At 42.6% G+C, this 14,715-nt stretch overlaps 1 protein-coding gene across 2 annotated transcripts in view; it reads left to right on the top strand.

Moving 5' to 3' along the window:
* The window catches only part of kif26aa (kinesin family member 26Aa), a 40,399-nt gene that overhangs the window by 12,034 nt on the left and 13,650 nt on the right, over positions 1-14,715 (top strand). Inside the window, exons 1-6 of one of the 2 annotated variants that reach the window (XM_037749894.1) lie at positions 1,946-4,985; positions 7,272-7,464; positions 10,133-10,339; positions 12,002-12,095; positions 12,184-12,458; positions 13,469-13,652. In XM_037749894.1, the coding sequence (XP_037605822.1) occupies positions 4,969-4,985; positions 7,272-7,464; positions 10,133-10,339; positions 12,002-12,095; positions 12,184-12,458; positions 13,469-13,652 (970 nt within the window). In that variant the 5' untranslated portion in view covers positions 1,946-4,968. Of the gene's footprint in view, positions 1-1,945; positions 4,986-7,271; positions 7,465-10,132; positions 10,340-12,001; positions 12,096-12,183; positions 12,459-13,468; positions 13,653-14,715 lie in introns of those variants that run through there. The other variant, XM_037749893.1, reaches the window with a different exon arrangement.

Below are 14,715 nucleotides of genomic sequence, written 5' to 3'. Positions count from 1 at the left end.
TTGCATTATGCCAACAATGGCCCTAATACTAATATATGTATCTAATATTATAATAATATAATATGAATGTAATGTGTTCATAAGTAAAAGATGAACTGTTCTGGAGTCAGTTTAGTGCAGCTGATCATCACCTCTCTGACTCTGACACATTCCCTCAGGCTGCTCACCTCGTATCGATCGGTGTCTGGTTCAGAGTATTGATCCGGACCGGACTGGATATGGATCTGTGGATCCTCACTGATAGATTCTGGCTCTCTCTCTGCAGATATAATAGAGTTTTTTCTTTGCAGCATTGATCTGCTCCTCTGATCACTCATCATCTGTCCAATCATACTGATTTATTGATTTGCTTTTTTTAACCCTAAACCTGCCTCGTGTTTCTGCTGGCTGATCCAGAGTCTGAATCTGGTCATGAAATCTTGTGTCTCCGATGTTTGGGTGTTTTAAGACTTTGTCAGTGATTTGGGAAATGAGGAAAAGTGAAGCTCAATGTTTTCCATGCTAGCATCACGGAGATGATTCAAGTTATGGCTAGTAATGGCTTGTTATGGCTAGTAATGGCAAATAATGGATCGTAATTGCTCATAATGGCTAGTTATGGCTAGTTATGTCTTGTTATGGCTAGTAATGGCAAATAATGGCTCGTAATTGCTCTTAATGGATAGTTATGGCTAATAAAGGCTCATGATGGTTAGTAATGCAAATAATGTAAGTTAATGGCAAATAATGACTCATAATGACTAGTTATGGCTGATAGTAGCTAGTAATGGCTCATAATGGCTAGTTATGGCAAATAATGACTAGTAATGGCTCATAATGGCTGGTTATGGCAAATAATGGCTAGTAATGGCTAATTATGGCTAATAATGGCTCATAATGGCTAGTTATGGCAAATAATGGCTAGTAATGGCAAATAATGAATAGTAATGGTTCATAATGGCTAGTTATGGCAAATAGTAGCGAATAATGGCTAGTCTTGGCAAATAATGTCTAGTTATGTCAAATAAAGGCTGGTAATGGCAAATAATGACTAGTAATGGCTCATAATGGCTAGTTATTGCTAATACTGGCTCGTAATGGCTAGTTATGGCTAATAATGGCTAGTTATGGCAAATAATGGTTAAGTATGACTAATAGTAGCTAGTAATGGCAAATATTGAAAATAATGGCTCATAATGGCAAGTTATGGCTAATAGTACATAGTAAAGGTAAATAATGGCTAGTTATGGCAAATAATGACAAGTAATGGCAAGTAATGCAAATTAAGGTCAAATAATGACTCATAATGACCAACTATGGCTGATAGTAGCTAGTAATGGCTCATAATGGCTAGTTAGGACAAATAATGACTAGTAATGGCAAATGATGGCAAATAAGGGTAATTAATGCCAAATAATGGCTAGCAATGGCTCGTAATGGCAAATAATGACTAATAATGGTAATTAATGGCAAATAAACATGATGCCAAATAATGGCTCATAGTGGCAAATAATGGGGAAGGCAGGTAGGAGCTACAATTACTGATTGTATGATGATATTATATGTGATAATGAAATAATTATATAATAATAAAACTTCTGCTTAATAAGCAACATAAATTACAACTTCGGTCATTAAAATATCCCCAAAATGTAACATTTAACAGTAACTAAGGTTACATCTTCATTGTTAATTAATATTCTTCAGTTTGTTCTCAATCACCTCGTTGTTCACGAGCAAATCTGTTGTTTTATATCAACACACACACACACATGCTGAGTGTGTTTGAAGTCCGGCGGTGGGGGTGTCTGTCATCTCATGAAGTATTCATGTAGCATGTCAAGTGTGTGTGTGTGTGTGTGTGTGTGTGTGTTTCACGGCTGCTGTGTGTCGATACGGCGAGGAGGCGGGGGCTGTGAAGAGAGAGAAGGGGAGGAGGGGGGAGGAGAGGTGAGCGAGGCAGACGGATGGACGGACGGATGGATGGAGGGGAGGAAGGCTGGAGCATCGCCACTGTTTCCCAGCAACAACATCAGTGAGAGGCAGGAATCCACCCGCTCTTCATCCACCCGTTTATTTCTACCTCTTGATTTTAATCCTTTATTCCTCCTCCTCTGCTGCTGCTCCCCTTCATCCCCCTCTCTCTCTCTCTCTCTGAGTTAGAGGAGGAGGAGGAGGAGGAGGAGGAAGGAGGGAGGGGTGGAGAGGAAAAGCATTGCGATACTGCAGGAACAGACTGAGGAGCTACAGGAGAGAAGAGAGAGGGAGAGGAGAGGAGGAGAGAGAAAAAGAGAGGTGAATTAAAGAAAGGGACAAAAGGAGGTCAATTTAAAGGAACGATAAAGAACAGGGACGGATAGAGGAAAATATAAAAGTAAAGATAGAAGAAAAACAGGAGAGGTGGGAGAGGAGAAGAAGTGAAAAACAGGATGGAGGAATAACGGATGGAGAGGATGAAAAAGAAGAAAATGTAGCAGAGAGAAGAAAGAGAGGAGGAAAGTGAAGGATAACGATGGAGGTGAAGAGGAGCTGCAAGAACAGATGGAGAGACTTAAATTTGAGGTTCACAGGTAGAGGTTTGGTGCAAGGATGCAGTTGGATGACAAACTGAGCGAAACCTCCACAAATCTCTGCAGGACTTTCACACTTTTCAACGTTTTTCCCTGAAAACTTCCGGTGGATGGGACCGACTCTGATCCAGCAGACTTCATGTCAGATAATGAAACACGAGGACACGGATGGACAGATGGATGGAGAGTTCACTCATGTGTGAAGGATGAAGTGACTGAGACCTGTTGGAATATTATGAACACATTCCCTGAGGAGTTTGGTGGGAAGGACTCTAATCGCTGAGACGGCACTTTGACAGATGATGAAAGGATATTTTAAGGATAAATTTGGACTGTTGGACGTTTTTTTGATTTAAGAGAAATCTTGGAAAACTTCCACATTCCTTAAGGTACTTGCCAAGAATTACTTTGAGCTGGACAAACCATTTGTTTACTAAGTCTACGAGTCATTTTAATTGACGAACAAAGAAGAATCTTTGAAAACTCCCAAATTCCTTCAGGACTTTGGTTGGGAATCTCCCAGACATGACTTTAGTACGGATTACAGAGAGTTTACTGATCTCTAAAGGATAAATTCACACCGTTGGACGTTTGTTGGCAGAAGTAGAAGTAGATTTTAAGAATAAATTTGGACTGTTGGACTTATATTTGAGTCTTTCAAAACTCCCAAATTCCTTCAGGACTTTGGTTGGGAATGACTTTACTATCCCAGACATCACTTTAGTACGGATTACAGAGGTTACTGGTGGACGGATGTAGAGTTTACTGATCGATTAAGGATAAATTGATACCATTGGACGTTTGTTGGCAGACATACAAATAGATTTGATCGACAAAACGAGGAAAATCTTGGAAAACTCCCATATAGTACAGAAAGATGGACAGTTTACAGATATTTTAGGAATACATTTGGACTGTTGTGATTTATATTTGAGTCTGCACAAACAAATAATTTACAGTTACGTCAAAGTTTAAGTGATACGAGTAGTTTTTATTGATGAACAAAGACATTTTCTTGAGGACTTTGGTGACAATGAGTCGAATCAGCCAGACGTCACGTTACAGATGATAATCTATTAGTTATTGATAGATGGGAGGTAACTTGGATGTTTGTTGGCAGACATACAAATAGATTTGATTGATTAAACAAGCAAAATCTTGGAAATCTCCCATAGTACAGAAAGATGGACAGTTTACAGATATTTTAAGAATGAATTTGGACTGTTGGACTTATATTTTAGTCTTTTAAATCTCCCAAATTCTCTCAGGGATTTGGTGTAAATGAAGCTGAAAAGAGGACACAGCTGCACAAACAAGTAATTTACAGATACGTCAACGTTTAAGTGATACGAGTAGTTTTTATTGATGAATAAGAAAAAATCTAAAAACTACCAAATTTCCAGAGGAGTTTGGTGAGAACAACTCTTATCACTTTGACTTCCTCACTGGATGGATGGACAGTTTGCGGATACTTTAAAGATACACTTGGCTGTTTGTTGGCTGAGGTAGAAGTAGATTTGATTGGCAAAGAGAGCAAAGTCTTGGAAAACTCCCATTATACAGAACGATGGACAGTTGACGGATATTTTAAGAATAAATTTGGACTGTTGGACTTGTGTCTTTTAAATCTCCCAAATTTGGTGAGAATGACGCTGAAAACACGACACAGCTGCACAAACAAATAATTTACCGATACGTCAAAGTTTAAGTGATACAAGTAGTTTTTATTGATGAACTGAGAAAAATGTTTAAAAACCACCAAATAACGACTCGATTCACCCAGACGTCCCTTTACAGATGATAACCTATTAGTTATTGATGGATGGGAGGACATTTTACTGATATTTTTAAGAGAAAATTGACACCATCGGACACTTTGACTTCCTCACTGGATGGATGGACAGTATACGGATACTTTAAAGACACACTTGGATGTTTGTTGGCGGAGGTAGAAGCAGATTTGATTGACGAACCAGGAAAAACTTTGTCGGGAATGCTTATGATAACAGGATACGTCAGATGGAAGAAGTTGTTTGGACTAAAAGAAACCATCCCAATCTGTCCTGGAACGACTAATTCTCCATCGGATATTGACGGATTCTGATCGGACACCTTTGGATACTACGTTGGTTTGGATTTTGGATGGAACAACTGGTCTTCGTAAACCTCTGAGGCTTTATATCTACTGGATATCACTTCAGCTCTGACTCACTTTGTCCTGAAAACTCACATTTTCTGAATCTTTTCTGGGCTCACATGCTGGTTTACTCGTTGCCATGTTTCACTATCGAACACGACGTTCATCAGCCTCGATGGTATTTATTGATTCCTCCTTCTTGTTGGATTAAATCTGGTTCTTCATGATGGTGAATGAGGACGAGTTTGGTTCCTCTTCAAGGCGAAGAACTTTGAGCAGATAATGGACTGGAAGGAACTGTGAGTATCACCGTTTCCTCCTCTGAATCTGATTGTCTTTAACGTCTCTCTCGACAGTTATATGATTAATTTCAGGGTTTCAAACAAGCTCTAAGGGTGTTGAAAGTACATAAATAAACCCAGGTTTAGTCCAGACGGCGGGTTTAACCGTAAAGTGAGTTCATTCCCGGAGCAGAGGGAGTGTTAACTTTAACGATAGCTTGTAAAATAACACAAATTCTGCTCTTTCAGACGCTTGAACAGGAAGTCTCTGCCCTTTTCATCCGTCTCTGAGGTCTCTTTCTGGCCGAGGCTGTTAAATATACCATTAACCCTCCGAGTCTCGCTGCCTCACGTGAAACTTAAGGATAATTTTTCACTAATAAGTGACTCAATATGAATTGATTTGTGTTGAAGACTCTTAACTTGCGCTGGACGTTCGGTGTAGAAGATAAAATGTGAATTACAGCAGCTGTTGAAGTTTAAACAGCTCAATATGAGAGATTTGATGCCGCCCACATGTATTATTATTAAGTTATTATAATTAAACTAGAATAATAACAGCTAATCAAGCAGCTCTGTATTAAATCCTTCTTATTATCCTTCCTTATAATGTTCAGTTAGTGTTGATTCACCTGCAGGATCGTTGTGGACGATGCAGTTTGAGCTGTTTCTATTATTTACTCTACTTTTATTTATATTAATGGGATGATATAATATTAGAAACTCTTCTCTGTATGATGCAACATGATTTAACAGCAACAAACTACGTCCTCCAACGTCTTCATGAAAGCTTTATGTCTCTTGTTCTTAGAACTGTTTCCTTCATTATATTTCTCTCTAAACTGATTAAACTTGTTGTAAATTAGAAGAATGTGAAGATGAGTTTGTCTGGTTTCAGCCAGATGTTGGTGATCAGGTCCGGCTGGTGTTGGACGGGGTTGAGGTTCGGACTCAGACCAGTTCTGGATGGAGCTGATTGTGTTGAAACAGGAAACAGATGATGTTGACGTTAAAGTCACCCTTTAACCTTTGCAATGGTTGTTATAGTTACGTCCTGTTTTAGTGGTCAGATGCATCAGTTATGTATTATTTATTTATTATAGTCTAACAGTGTGATGTAATAATGAACCATAGAAGAAGAAGAGATGAAATTAAAGGCAGAAAGCTTAAATCAACACTCCCAGCTGCCATAAATGAAGTGTAAATGTCAGCACTTTACCAACACACACACACTCACACACACACACTCACACACACACACACGCACACACACACACACTCACACACACATTTATGTTCACATATATATATATACACAGAGTCACCTTGCAGCGCTGCAGTTTGTTAGTGATGAATGTTACACTGATAAACACACATCTACACACACACACACACACACACACAGACACACACACACACACACACACACACACAGTGTGTATTCCCAGAGGTTGAACCCTCCTGTCCTTCATGGAAGCTGTAATTACACTCTGTCCTCTGATTGGAGGAGGAAGAGAAGAGGAAGAGGAGGAGGAGAAGAGGAAGAGGAGGACGAAGAGGAGAAGAGGAAGAGGAGGACGAAGAGGAGAGGAGGAGGAGGAAGGGGAGGAGGAGGAGAAGAGGAGGAGGAAGAGGAGTCTCTTCTTCTCTAATGATGTCAGATCTGAGTTTGAGCCTCCTCGACCCCCACTATTGATCCAACACTCCTCCTCCTCCTCTTCTTCCTTCTCCTCCTCCTCATCCTCTTCCTCTTCTTCCCCGTCCTCCTTATCCTCATTTTCTACCTCCTCCTCCTCTTTTTCTTCCTCTTCTTCCTTCTCTCTCTCCTCCTCCTCTTCTTTTTCTTGCTCCTCCTTGTACATGTTATTTATTCTCTTTTCAACCCAGCTGGGCATTTATTTAAGTTATTGTTTATCTCTTCTCTTTTGTTGTATTTTATTATATGAACAAATAAAGAACTGATAAAGAACTAATAAAGAACTAGTTTATAGTCAGTGTTAGTGTTAGTGTATGGTGGTATGGTGGTGTGGTGGTTTGGTAGTGTGGTGGTGTGGTGGTATAGGACGGGTTGTTTTGGTCCGTCCCAGAGACATGATGTGTTTATTAACTTTGAACTGAAGGTTCATCTTTCACATTAAAGAGTTTCTGCTGCTCAGAGACGCTCAGAGATGATGATGTGACGATGATGATGTGACGATGATGATGTAACTAAGATGATGTAACGATGATGATGATGTAACCACGTAAACACATCAGAACTATAGAAACCGGTTTGTGACTCTTTGTGGTTGTTTTTGTCTTCAGGGCGGCTCAGAAGCTCAGTCTGTCCCGCAGGAAGAAGTCCCAGCCGGGCACCGCCACCTCGCCCTCTGAGGACCCAGGGCCGCTGCTGTACACGGGGGGCTTCAGCGGGGCCCTACAGCTCTCCCCGCCCGCCGTCCCACCATGCCTCCTCCGGGCCGGGTCAAAGGTCAAGGACACGCCGGGGATGGGGAAGGTAAGATGTCATGATGTTGTTACCCAGAATGCACTGCAGCAGATCAGAGCCCAGATCGGCTGCTGGAATCTCATGAATCTCATGTTTGGTACATCAGCCGGGCGCCAGGTTGTGGGAACCTTCTGTGGGCGAGTGAGGGAGGGGTCACGGGGTCGTCTGGATGAAGGAGCTGATTGATGAAGATGACGACGCTGCAGAAACAGTTTCTTCTTTTCTTTATTCAACTCGTTTTCTACGGTTTGTTTTTACTCAGCGTGTCTCTCTGGTGGTTTTGACGTCAGCTGCTCTGGTCAGTTTGTGGGTCATTTATCAGGCTGTGATTGTCTCTGCAGCCTCTGGGGGGCGCTAGCAGGACTTCAGCCTGTCTGTCTGCTGACATTATGTAATGTGTTTACAGACGTGGTTATCTGTGTTTGGACTCACACTCTGCTGCTGGCTGCAGATCAGACGCTCGGCTGTCAGAGTCGATCGTGTTGCCAGATCTGCTGCCGTCGGCTCAGTGAAGTGATTAACCTGCAGAGTCTCGACCACGCGGCCTCATCACACAGTTAACCTCCTGGTTCGGTTCCGCCCGTCACGGTTTGTTTGGACCTTCAGTCAGGACTAAAGTGTCTTCTCCTGTTGGACTCTCAAATAGCTGAAGTCTCTCGTAGGTCTTTAAGATGAGTCCTCTTCCATCTCCTCCCTCCTGCTGCTGCCATCTGCAGCTGTTAATAACTCCACGTCTGTAGTTCGGCTTTAAAGTCTGAATGAAACGATCTGGACTCTGTGATCTGATCAGAGTCCAGCTTGATTCTCCTTCATCTCTGATCCATCCAGCTTCTCCAGGAGTCCAGTCCAGCACCTTTACATCTTTACTTCCTCCTAATAGGACTCGTGTTCCTCAGAAACAGTTAATGAGCCGCAGCGGAGAGGAAGAGGAAATAAAACAGCATTTTAATGAGAGTGGATGAGATCTGCTGCAGCTCAGACCTCATCCATTCCAAAACACCTGCAGACCTGGTCCCCCTGCAGACCTGGTCCCCCTGCAGACCTGGTCCTCCTGCAGACATGGTCCTCCTGCAGACCTGGTCCTCCTGCAGACCTGGTCCTCCTGCAGACCTGGTCCCCCTGCAGACCTGGTCCTCCTGCAGACCTGGTTCTCCTGCAGACTTCCTTTCCTTCATTTCTTTGTTTCAAATTTCTTTCTCTTTCAATTTGTTTCTTTCTTTCAATTTTTTTTTGCTAAATTTTTCTTTCTTTCTTTCTTTCAATTTTTCTTTCTTTCTTTTTTTCAATTTTTTTCTTTTTTTTCTTTCAAATTTCATAATTTTTTCTTTCAATTTTTTTTCTTTTTTCAAATTTATTTCTTTTTCATTTTTTTCAAATTGCTTTCTTTCTTTCTTTCTTTCTTTTTCTTTCTTTTTGACTGAATGAAGAAACTTGACATGAAGTTATTTAATCTTCTGATGATTCTTAAACTATTCAGTGTTTTAAATGGGAGAATATCTCTTTAATTTGGGCTGAATACTGAAGGGTCTGATCGTTCTACTTCATTAAAAACTGGATTAAATGATCAGCAGAAGAACTTGTGATGAACTCTGGTCGTCCTCTCATTAACATTCAGAGCTGCTCTTCATCTGATAAATGGAAACCAGTCTTTTCTCTGTGGACTCTGGCTGCTGTCTGTGTGGGCGAAGCAGATTGGAGGCTCAGATTCTGATTGGTCCTCTTCTGTCTTTGACTCAGTGAAATATCTTCACCTTGAATCAGAAAACGTCTCTCGTTTACAGAAAAATATCTCAGGTGAAATGTTTTCATTGAAAAGCACATCTGGATGAAACTCTGCAGCTGTTTACAGACTGGAGATCAGCTGCTTCCTGTCTGCCGCTGCAGTAACTGAGGAGGTGATGATTCGCTCCGCTGGCTCACAGCGACACATCATTTAAAAACTGCTGCGTCTCAGATTGTTATTGGCTTTAAACTTGACCTCCTCGCCGCCACCGAGCGCCGACTCAGCAGCTCTGTGACAGACCAATAAAAAGCCATCAGAGAGTGACAGCGCGACACGGCGGGCTGCTCTGAGGTCAGAGAGAGCAGCTGCTGCAGGTCAGAGGTCAGACGCCGGGGGGCTGCTCCGTCTTTCTAACGCTTTGGTCGAAAAAAGCTCCTGAGTTACTGAACATATCAGCTGAGGTGTGACAGAGTCTCCATCTTGGTTTTTGGCCGTCGACATATTAGTTTTTGTCCGTCGCCATCTTGGTTTTTGTTTGTCGCCATCTTGTTTTTTGTCAGTTGCCATCTTGGTTTTTGGCCGTCGACATCTTGGTTTTTGTCCGTCACCATCTTGTTTTTTGACCGTTGCCATCTTGGTTTTTGCCCGTCACCATCTTGGTTTTTGCCCGTCATTGTCTTGGTTTTTGCCCGTCATTGTCTTGGTTTTTGCCCGTCATTGTCTTGGTTTTTGCCCGTCACCATCTTGAAGAGAACCAGAACTTTAAATGTCATAAATGTGCCTCCTTCTATAAACTGAAAGGGTCACGGGATAACGAAACTCTGCCACTCTTTATTTATTAACTTTAATAGTTTAGCTGTTTTTATCCTGTCTGTGTATTTCTTGATGAATCTGGTCCCTGATCAGATCGCGGTCCTCCTTCCTCTCTGATGTGGACTTCCTGTCTGTCTCCAGGTCAGAGTGATGGTCCGGATCTGCTCGGTCCACAGCAGCGAGTCCTCAGAGTCCATGTCCCTCCTCAAAGTGGACGGCAGGAAGAAGCTGCTGACTCTCTGCGAGACGTCCGCCGCCGGACAAATCGCCGCCGCCCAGAGGCGGTCGTCCGCCTCCGCTCCCAAGACCTTCACCTTCGACGCCATCTTCTCCCAGGATGCTTCGCAGGTGAGACGGGTCGCCGAGTCTCTGACATGTTTAATTAACAGGTGTGATCAATAATAACACCTTTATTCTTTAATCTTCATGTTCAGCTGCTTCTCCAACCTGACAGTCTGCTGAATATATAAATTCAGGTCACACACTGAAAGTCTGAGCTCTTCATCAGAGATGTCTCCTCTGCAGCAGGTTGTTCATCCTCAGAGACGACGGCAGGGTGTGTGTGTGTGTGTGTGTGTGTGTGTGTGTGTGTGTGTGTGTGTGTGTGTGTGTGTATGTGTGTGAGGAAGCAGCAGTTTGATTTATAAACACACTCTGACATTCAGAAACAGACTCCTGCAGTGATGAATGAATGTAGATTTCATCTCTCTGTGAGTTTGACATCTGCAGATTGTAAAGTCTTACTCTTCTCTATTCTGCATCATATTCTATTATATCTTCTCATAATGTACCCGACCCATCATCATGTATTATGTGACATAACGTAAAGTATTGGATCATAACTAGGGCTGTCAAAGTTAATGCAAATTAGTTTTACCGCCGCTAATTTCTTTAACACATTAAAGATAAGATACTGGCATCATCTGAAACAAGAGAACCTGATGAATCCATCGGCACCAGCCATGTCATACTAGCTTGTAGTGAAGGAGGTTAAATAACGCTCAAAACTTACGCTACATTTTGACGAGGAAAAACTGTCATGTCCATTTTCTAAGGGGTCCCTTGACCTCTGACCTCCAGATGTGAATGTAAATGGGTTCTATGGGTACCCACGAGTCTCCCCTTTACAGACATGACCACTTTATGATAATCACATGCAGTTTGGGGCAAGTCATAGTCAAGTCAGCACACTGACACACTGACAGCTGTTGTTGCCTGTTGGGCTGCAGTTTGCCATGTTATGATTGGAGCATATTGTTTTATGCTAAATGCAGTACCTGTGAGGGTTTCTGGACAATATCTGTCATTGTTTTGTGTTGTTAATTGATTTCCAATAATAAATATATACATACATTTGCACAAAGCAGCATATTTGCCCACTCCCATGTTGATAAGAGTATTAAATACTTGACAAATCTCCCTTTAAGGTACATTTTGAACAGATAAAAAAAATGAGTGATTCATTTGTGATTAATCGCCATTAAATAATTGGTAACACTTCATTTTACAGGTCCGCAAATTTAATAGTAATTAGGTGATAATTAGCAAGTAACCTGTTTGAATTTTTTTTATTTTATGTATATCAATTAACTTTATATTCTTTTCCTGGAAATGTATTAAATAAATACCAGCTATTGGGAATTTAATTATTAAATAATGTTTATAATAAAGTAAGTTTTGATAAATTGTGAGGTAAATTTTGGGGTAATTTGGCAGTAATTTCAAAGAAATTTCAAAAAAGGTTACTTGCTAATTATCACCTAATTACCATGAAATCCCTAAATATTACACAACATGACGCAATAAAGCGTTTCACGATCGTAAGTATTACCTTAAAAGGTAATATAATATAATATAGCATAACTTAACGTGACATAAATTATCATAATGTCACATAACGTAACTTAAAGAATAATCATTATGCAACGCACCGTGTACTGAAGGATCATCCCATTGTATTGTATTCTCTAACCTGATTGGTGGATACTAACCGGCTCTGGATCCTGATAGGCTGAGGTGTGTTCGGGGACGGTGGCGGAGGTCATCCAGTCGGTGGTGAACGGAGCAGACGGCTGCATCTTCTGCTTCGGACACGCTAACCTGGGTAACTACGCAACACGTTACACACACATACTGTACACACACACACATTTCTGACGAGTCACATGACGTTGACTCCGCCCCCCCTCCAGGTAAGACCTACACCATGATTGGTCGGGACTGCTCCACCCAGAGTCTGGGCGTGGCGCCGACGGCCATCTCGTGGCTCTTTAAGGTGATCGAGGAGCGGAGGGAGAAGTCTGGAGCTCGTTTCTCTGTCAGAGCGTCCGCTGTGGAGATCTCCGGTCGGGAGGAGACGCTCACCGACCTCCTGGCTGAGCTCGTCGCCGCCCCCTCGGCGGGGGGCCACCAGGAGGCCCCGGGCCCCGCCGTGTCGCTGCGAGAAGACCCCCTCTGTGGATCCCAGGTAGGGAGAAAAATCCTCCGTCATCCCCTTCCTCTTAAATCAAATTCTTCTCCTCAGCTTCCCAAAAAGCAGCAAAGGGGCTAGATTTTCAAAATAAAAGCCAGAATGACTTGAAACAAACCAGATTAATGATCCAGTTTCCTCTTTTGTTATGTTATTTGATAAACAAATGGAGGCAGATGTGACGTCAAGTTGGCTGGAGTTTTTTTTTTTATTAGATGACCATTATTTTGAAAAACCTGAATACCAGTTTAATAATGTTAATTTAAACGTGTGCAGGAAACAGCGTTCAGATAAACCAAACCTCCGCTTCAGATGTTTCTCCCCCATCAGGTCACCTTGATGAGTTTCCTCTTCATCTCCTCGCCTCCTTCCCTTTACTACCTCCTCCCTCCCTTCCTCCTCTCTGACCTCCTCCTCACCTCCTGGGACTTCATCTCTGTCCACGACTGTCCAATTAGTCCTGACCTCCTTCCTTCTATTCTTATTCAGTCTCTCTTATCTCCCTGGGCTCCTTCTGTCTGACACTTTTTTTTATCTCCTCTCACTTTAATTTTCTTTTTCTTTCTTCCACATTTTTCTTTATCAAACCTCATTCTGTCTCATTTCAGCCGTTATCGTTCAGTCCGTTTTATCTGAGAGGAACTCGTCAGTCACGTCGTTTCTCTTTCTAAACCTCAGAATGACGTCTTAATCTCACCTACAGAGTAATGTCATGTCTTCTTCTGCTCTGCAATTTAGCAGACTTCATGGCAACATTAAACTTCCTGTTTACGGCCCCTGAGTCGACCGGGTTGTTTTGAATTTTAAACCTCTGATCTGCAGCTTAAAACAGTAGTCCGGCTTGCTAGCGCTGTCAGTAGCGCCGCCTCTTCCATCCGTCACATCTTTTGCACCCACAGTATTCATTAAACCACCATTATTTTTATGATACGGTCCATTATGTTCCTTTTTCCTCTGGGTTGTCTTTCTACCTCTCCCATGTCTCATTATCTCGTTCTCTCCATCAGCTGCAGAACCAGACGGAGCTGCGTGCGACCAATGCGGAGCGAGCAGCGTTTTTCCTGGACGCCGCCCTGGCAGCGAGGAGGAGCAGCCGGGCGCCGAGCGACCAAGAGGCCCGGAGGAACTCGCACTTTCTGTTCACCCTGCACCTCAACCAGGAGAGGCCGGACAAGAGCAACAAGGCAGCAAGTCAGTGTGTGTTTTTGTCTGGTTATTAAATGATCTGACATTATTCACCTTCACGCTGCCACACCCATTTTTTCACTACCGTTAGTTCTTCCGGTTTAGCGCCAGCAGTGCTATTAAGCAACTACACGGCTACTAGCCATGGATGTATTAAAAGAACTGGATCCAGCGTTGGAGGCGGGGCCCCGGTCATTCCTATGAGAGTTGCTTATTGGCGCATGAAGCCTAAATGGCTTGACTTCCGTCTGGAACGTACCCGTATCTTGGCGTATCTTGGGCACATGAAACATGCGCAATATCGTCCGCTCGGTCATATGATTTGGTCACGGGATCCCAACGTCACGCCGTCGTCACGGCTTGGCGCTCCAGCCTCGGTCTGTGTCTCACTCACATGAATGGAGGAAGGGAAATAACTCTGGATTCAGCTATTAGCACGTTTTACAACTTTAGAAACTTAATTTTTTAAATAAGGAGTATTAGAGTGTTCGTACTGGGGAGTTGAGTCACCTCAAAAAAATTATCCGCTGAGTTACAGACATCTCTTTCCCAATATAAGTCTATGGGAAAAAGTGTTTTTGGGCCCAATGACATCACGTGACTGACACGGAAGTTGCAGTACCGTCGTTATGCCACTACGAAAGTCCGGATCGTCGACAGGCGCTCTTCCTGGGGGCTTGAGCTAGATAGCTATCTATCATGAAATTGCTATGACTAGCACTAGCTATCTGTCATTTGTGTGGATAAATTGGGGATTTGTTTTAAATTAGAGAAATTAGTACTTAACCTGACCCACAGTAAAAACCTAAATCAGACTCTCTAATGTTGTAAAATGATGTGATGCGTCTCCTGTGAACCCAGGGATTTTATTTTGGTTTAGTTGTAGAGAAATGTCCCAATGAGTGATGCTCCAGCTGAGCAGCAGTGAACGTACACGTACAGGTTACATCAGTCCAACAACAACGTAATGAGGAAACAGCGGGGGTGTAGACGCCGACCCCTCAGGCTGGAGTAAATCCACCGTTAGTGACGGTGTAGCAGCTCTCTTCTTCCCTCTGCTATTCATTTC

The sequence above is a fragment of the Sebastes umbrosus genome, chromosome 18, assembly GCF_015220745.1.
Source record: "Sebastes umbrosus isolate fSebUmb1 chromosome 18, fSebUmb1.pri, whole genome shotgun sequence".
NCBI classification, from domain to species: domain Eukaryota; kingdom Metazoa; phylum Chordata; class Actinopteri; order Perciformes; family Sebastidae; genus Sebastes; species Sebastes umbrosus.
This window is presented reverse-complemented; position numbering and strand designations above follow the sequence as displayed.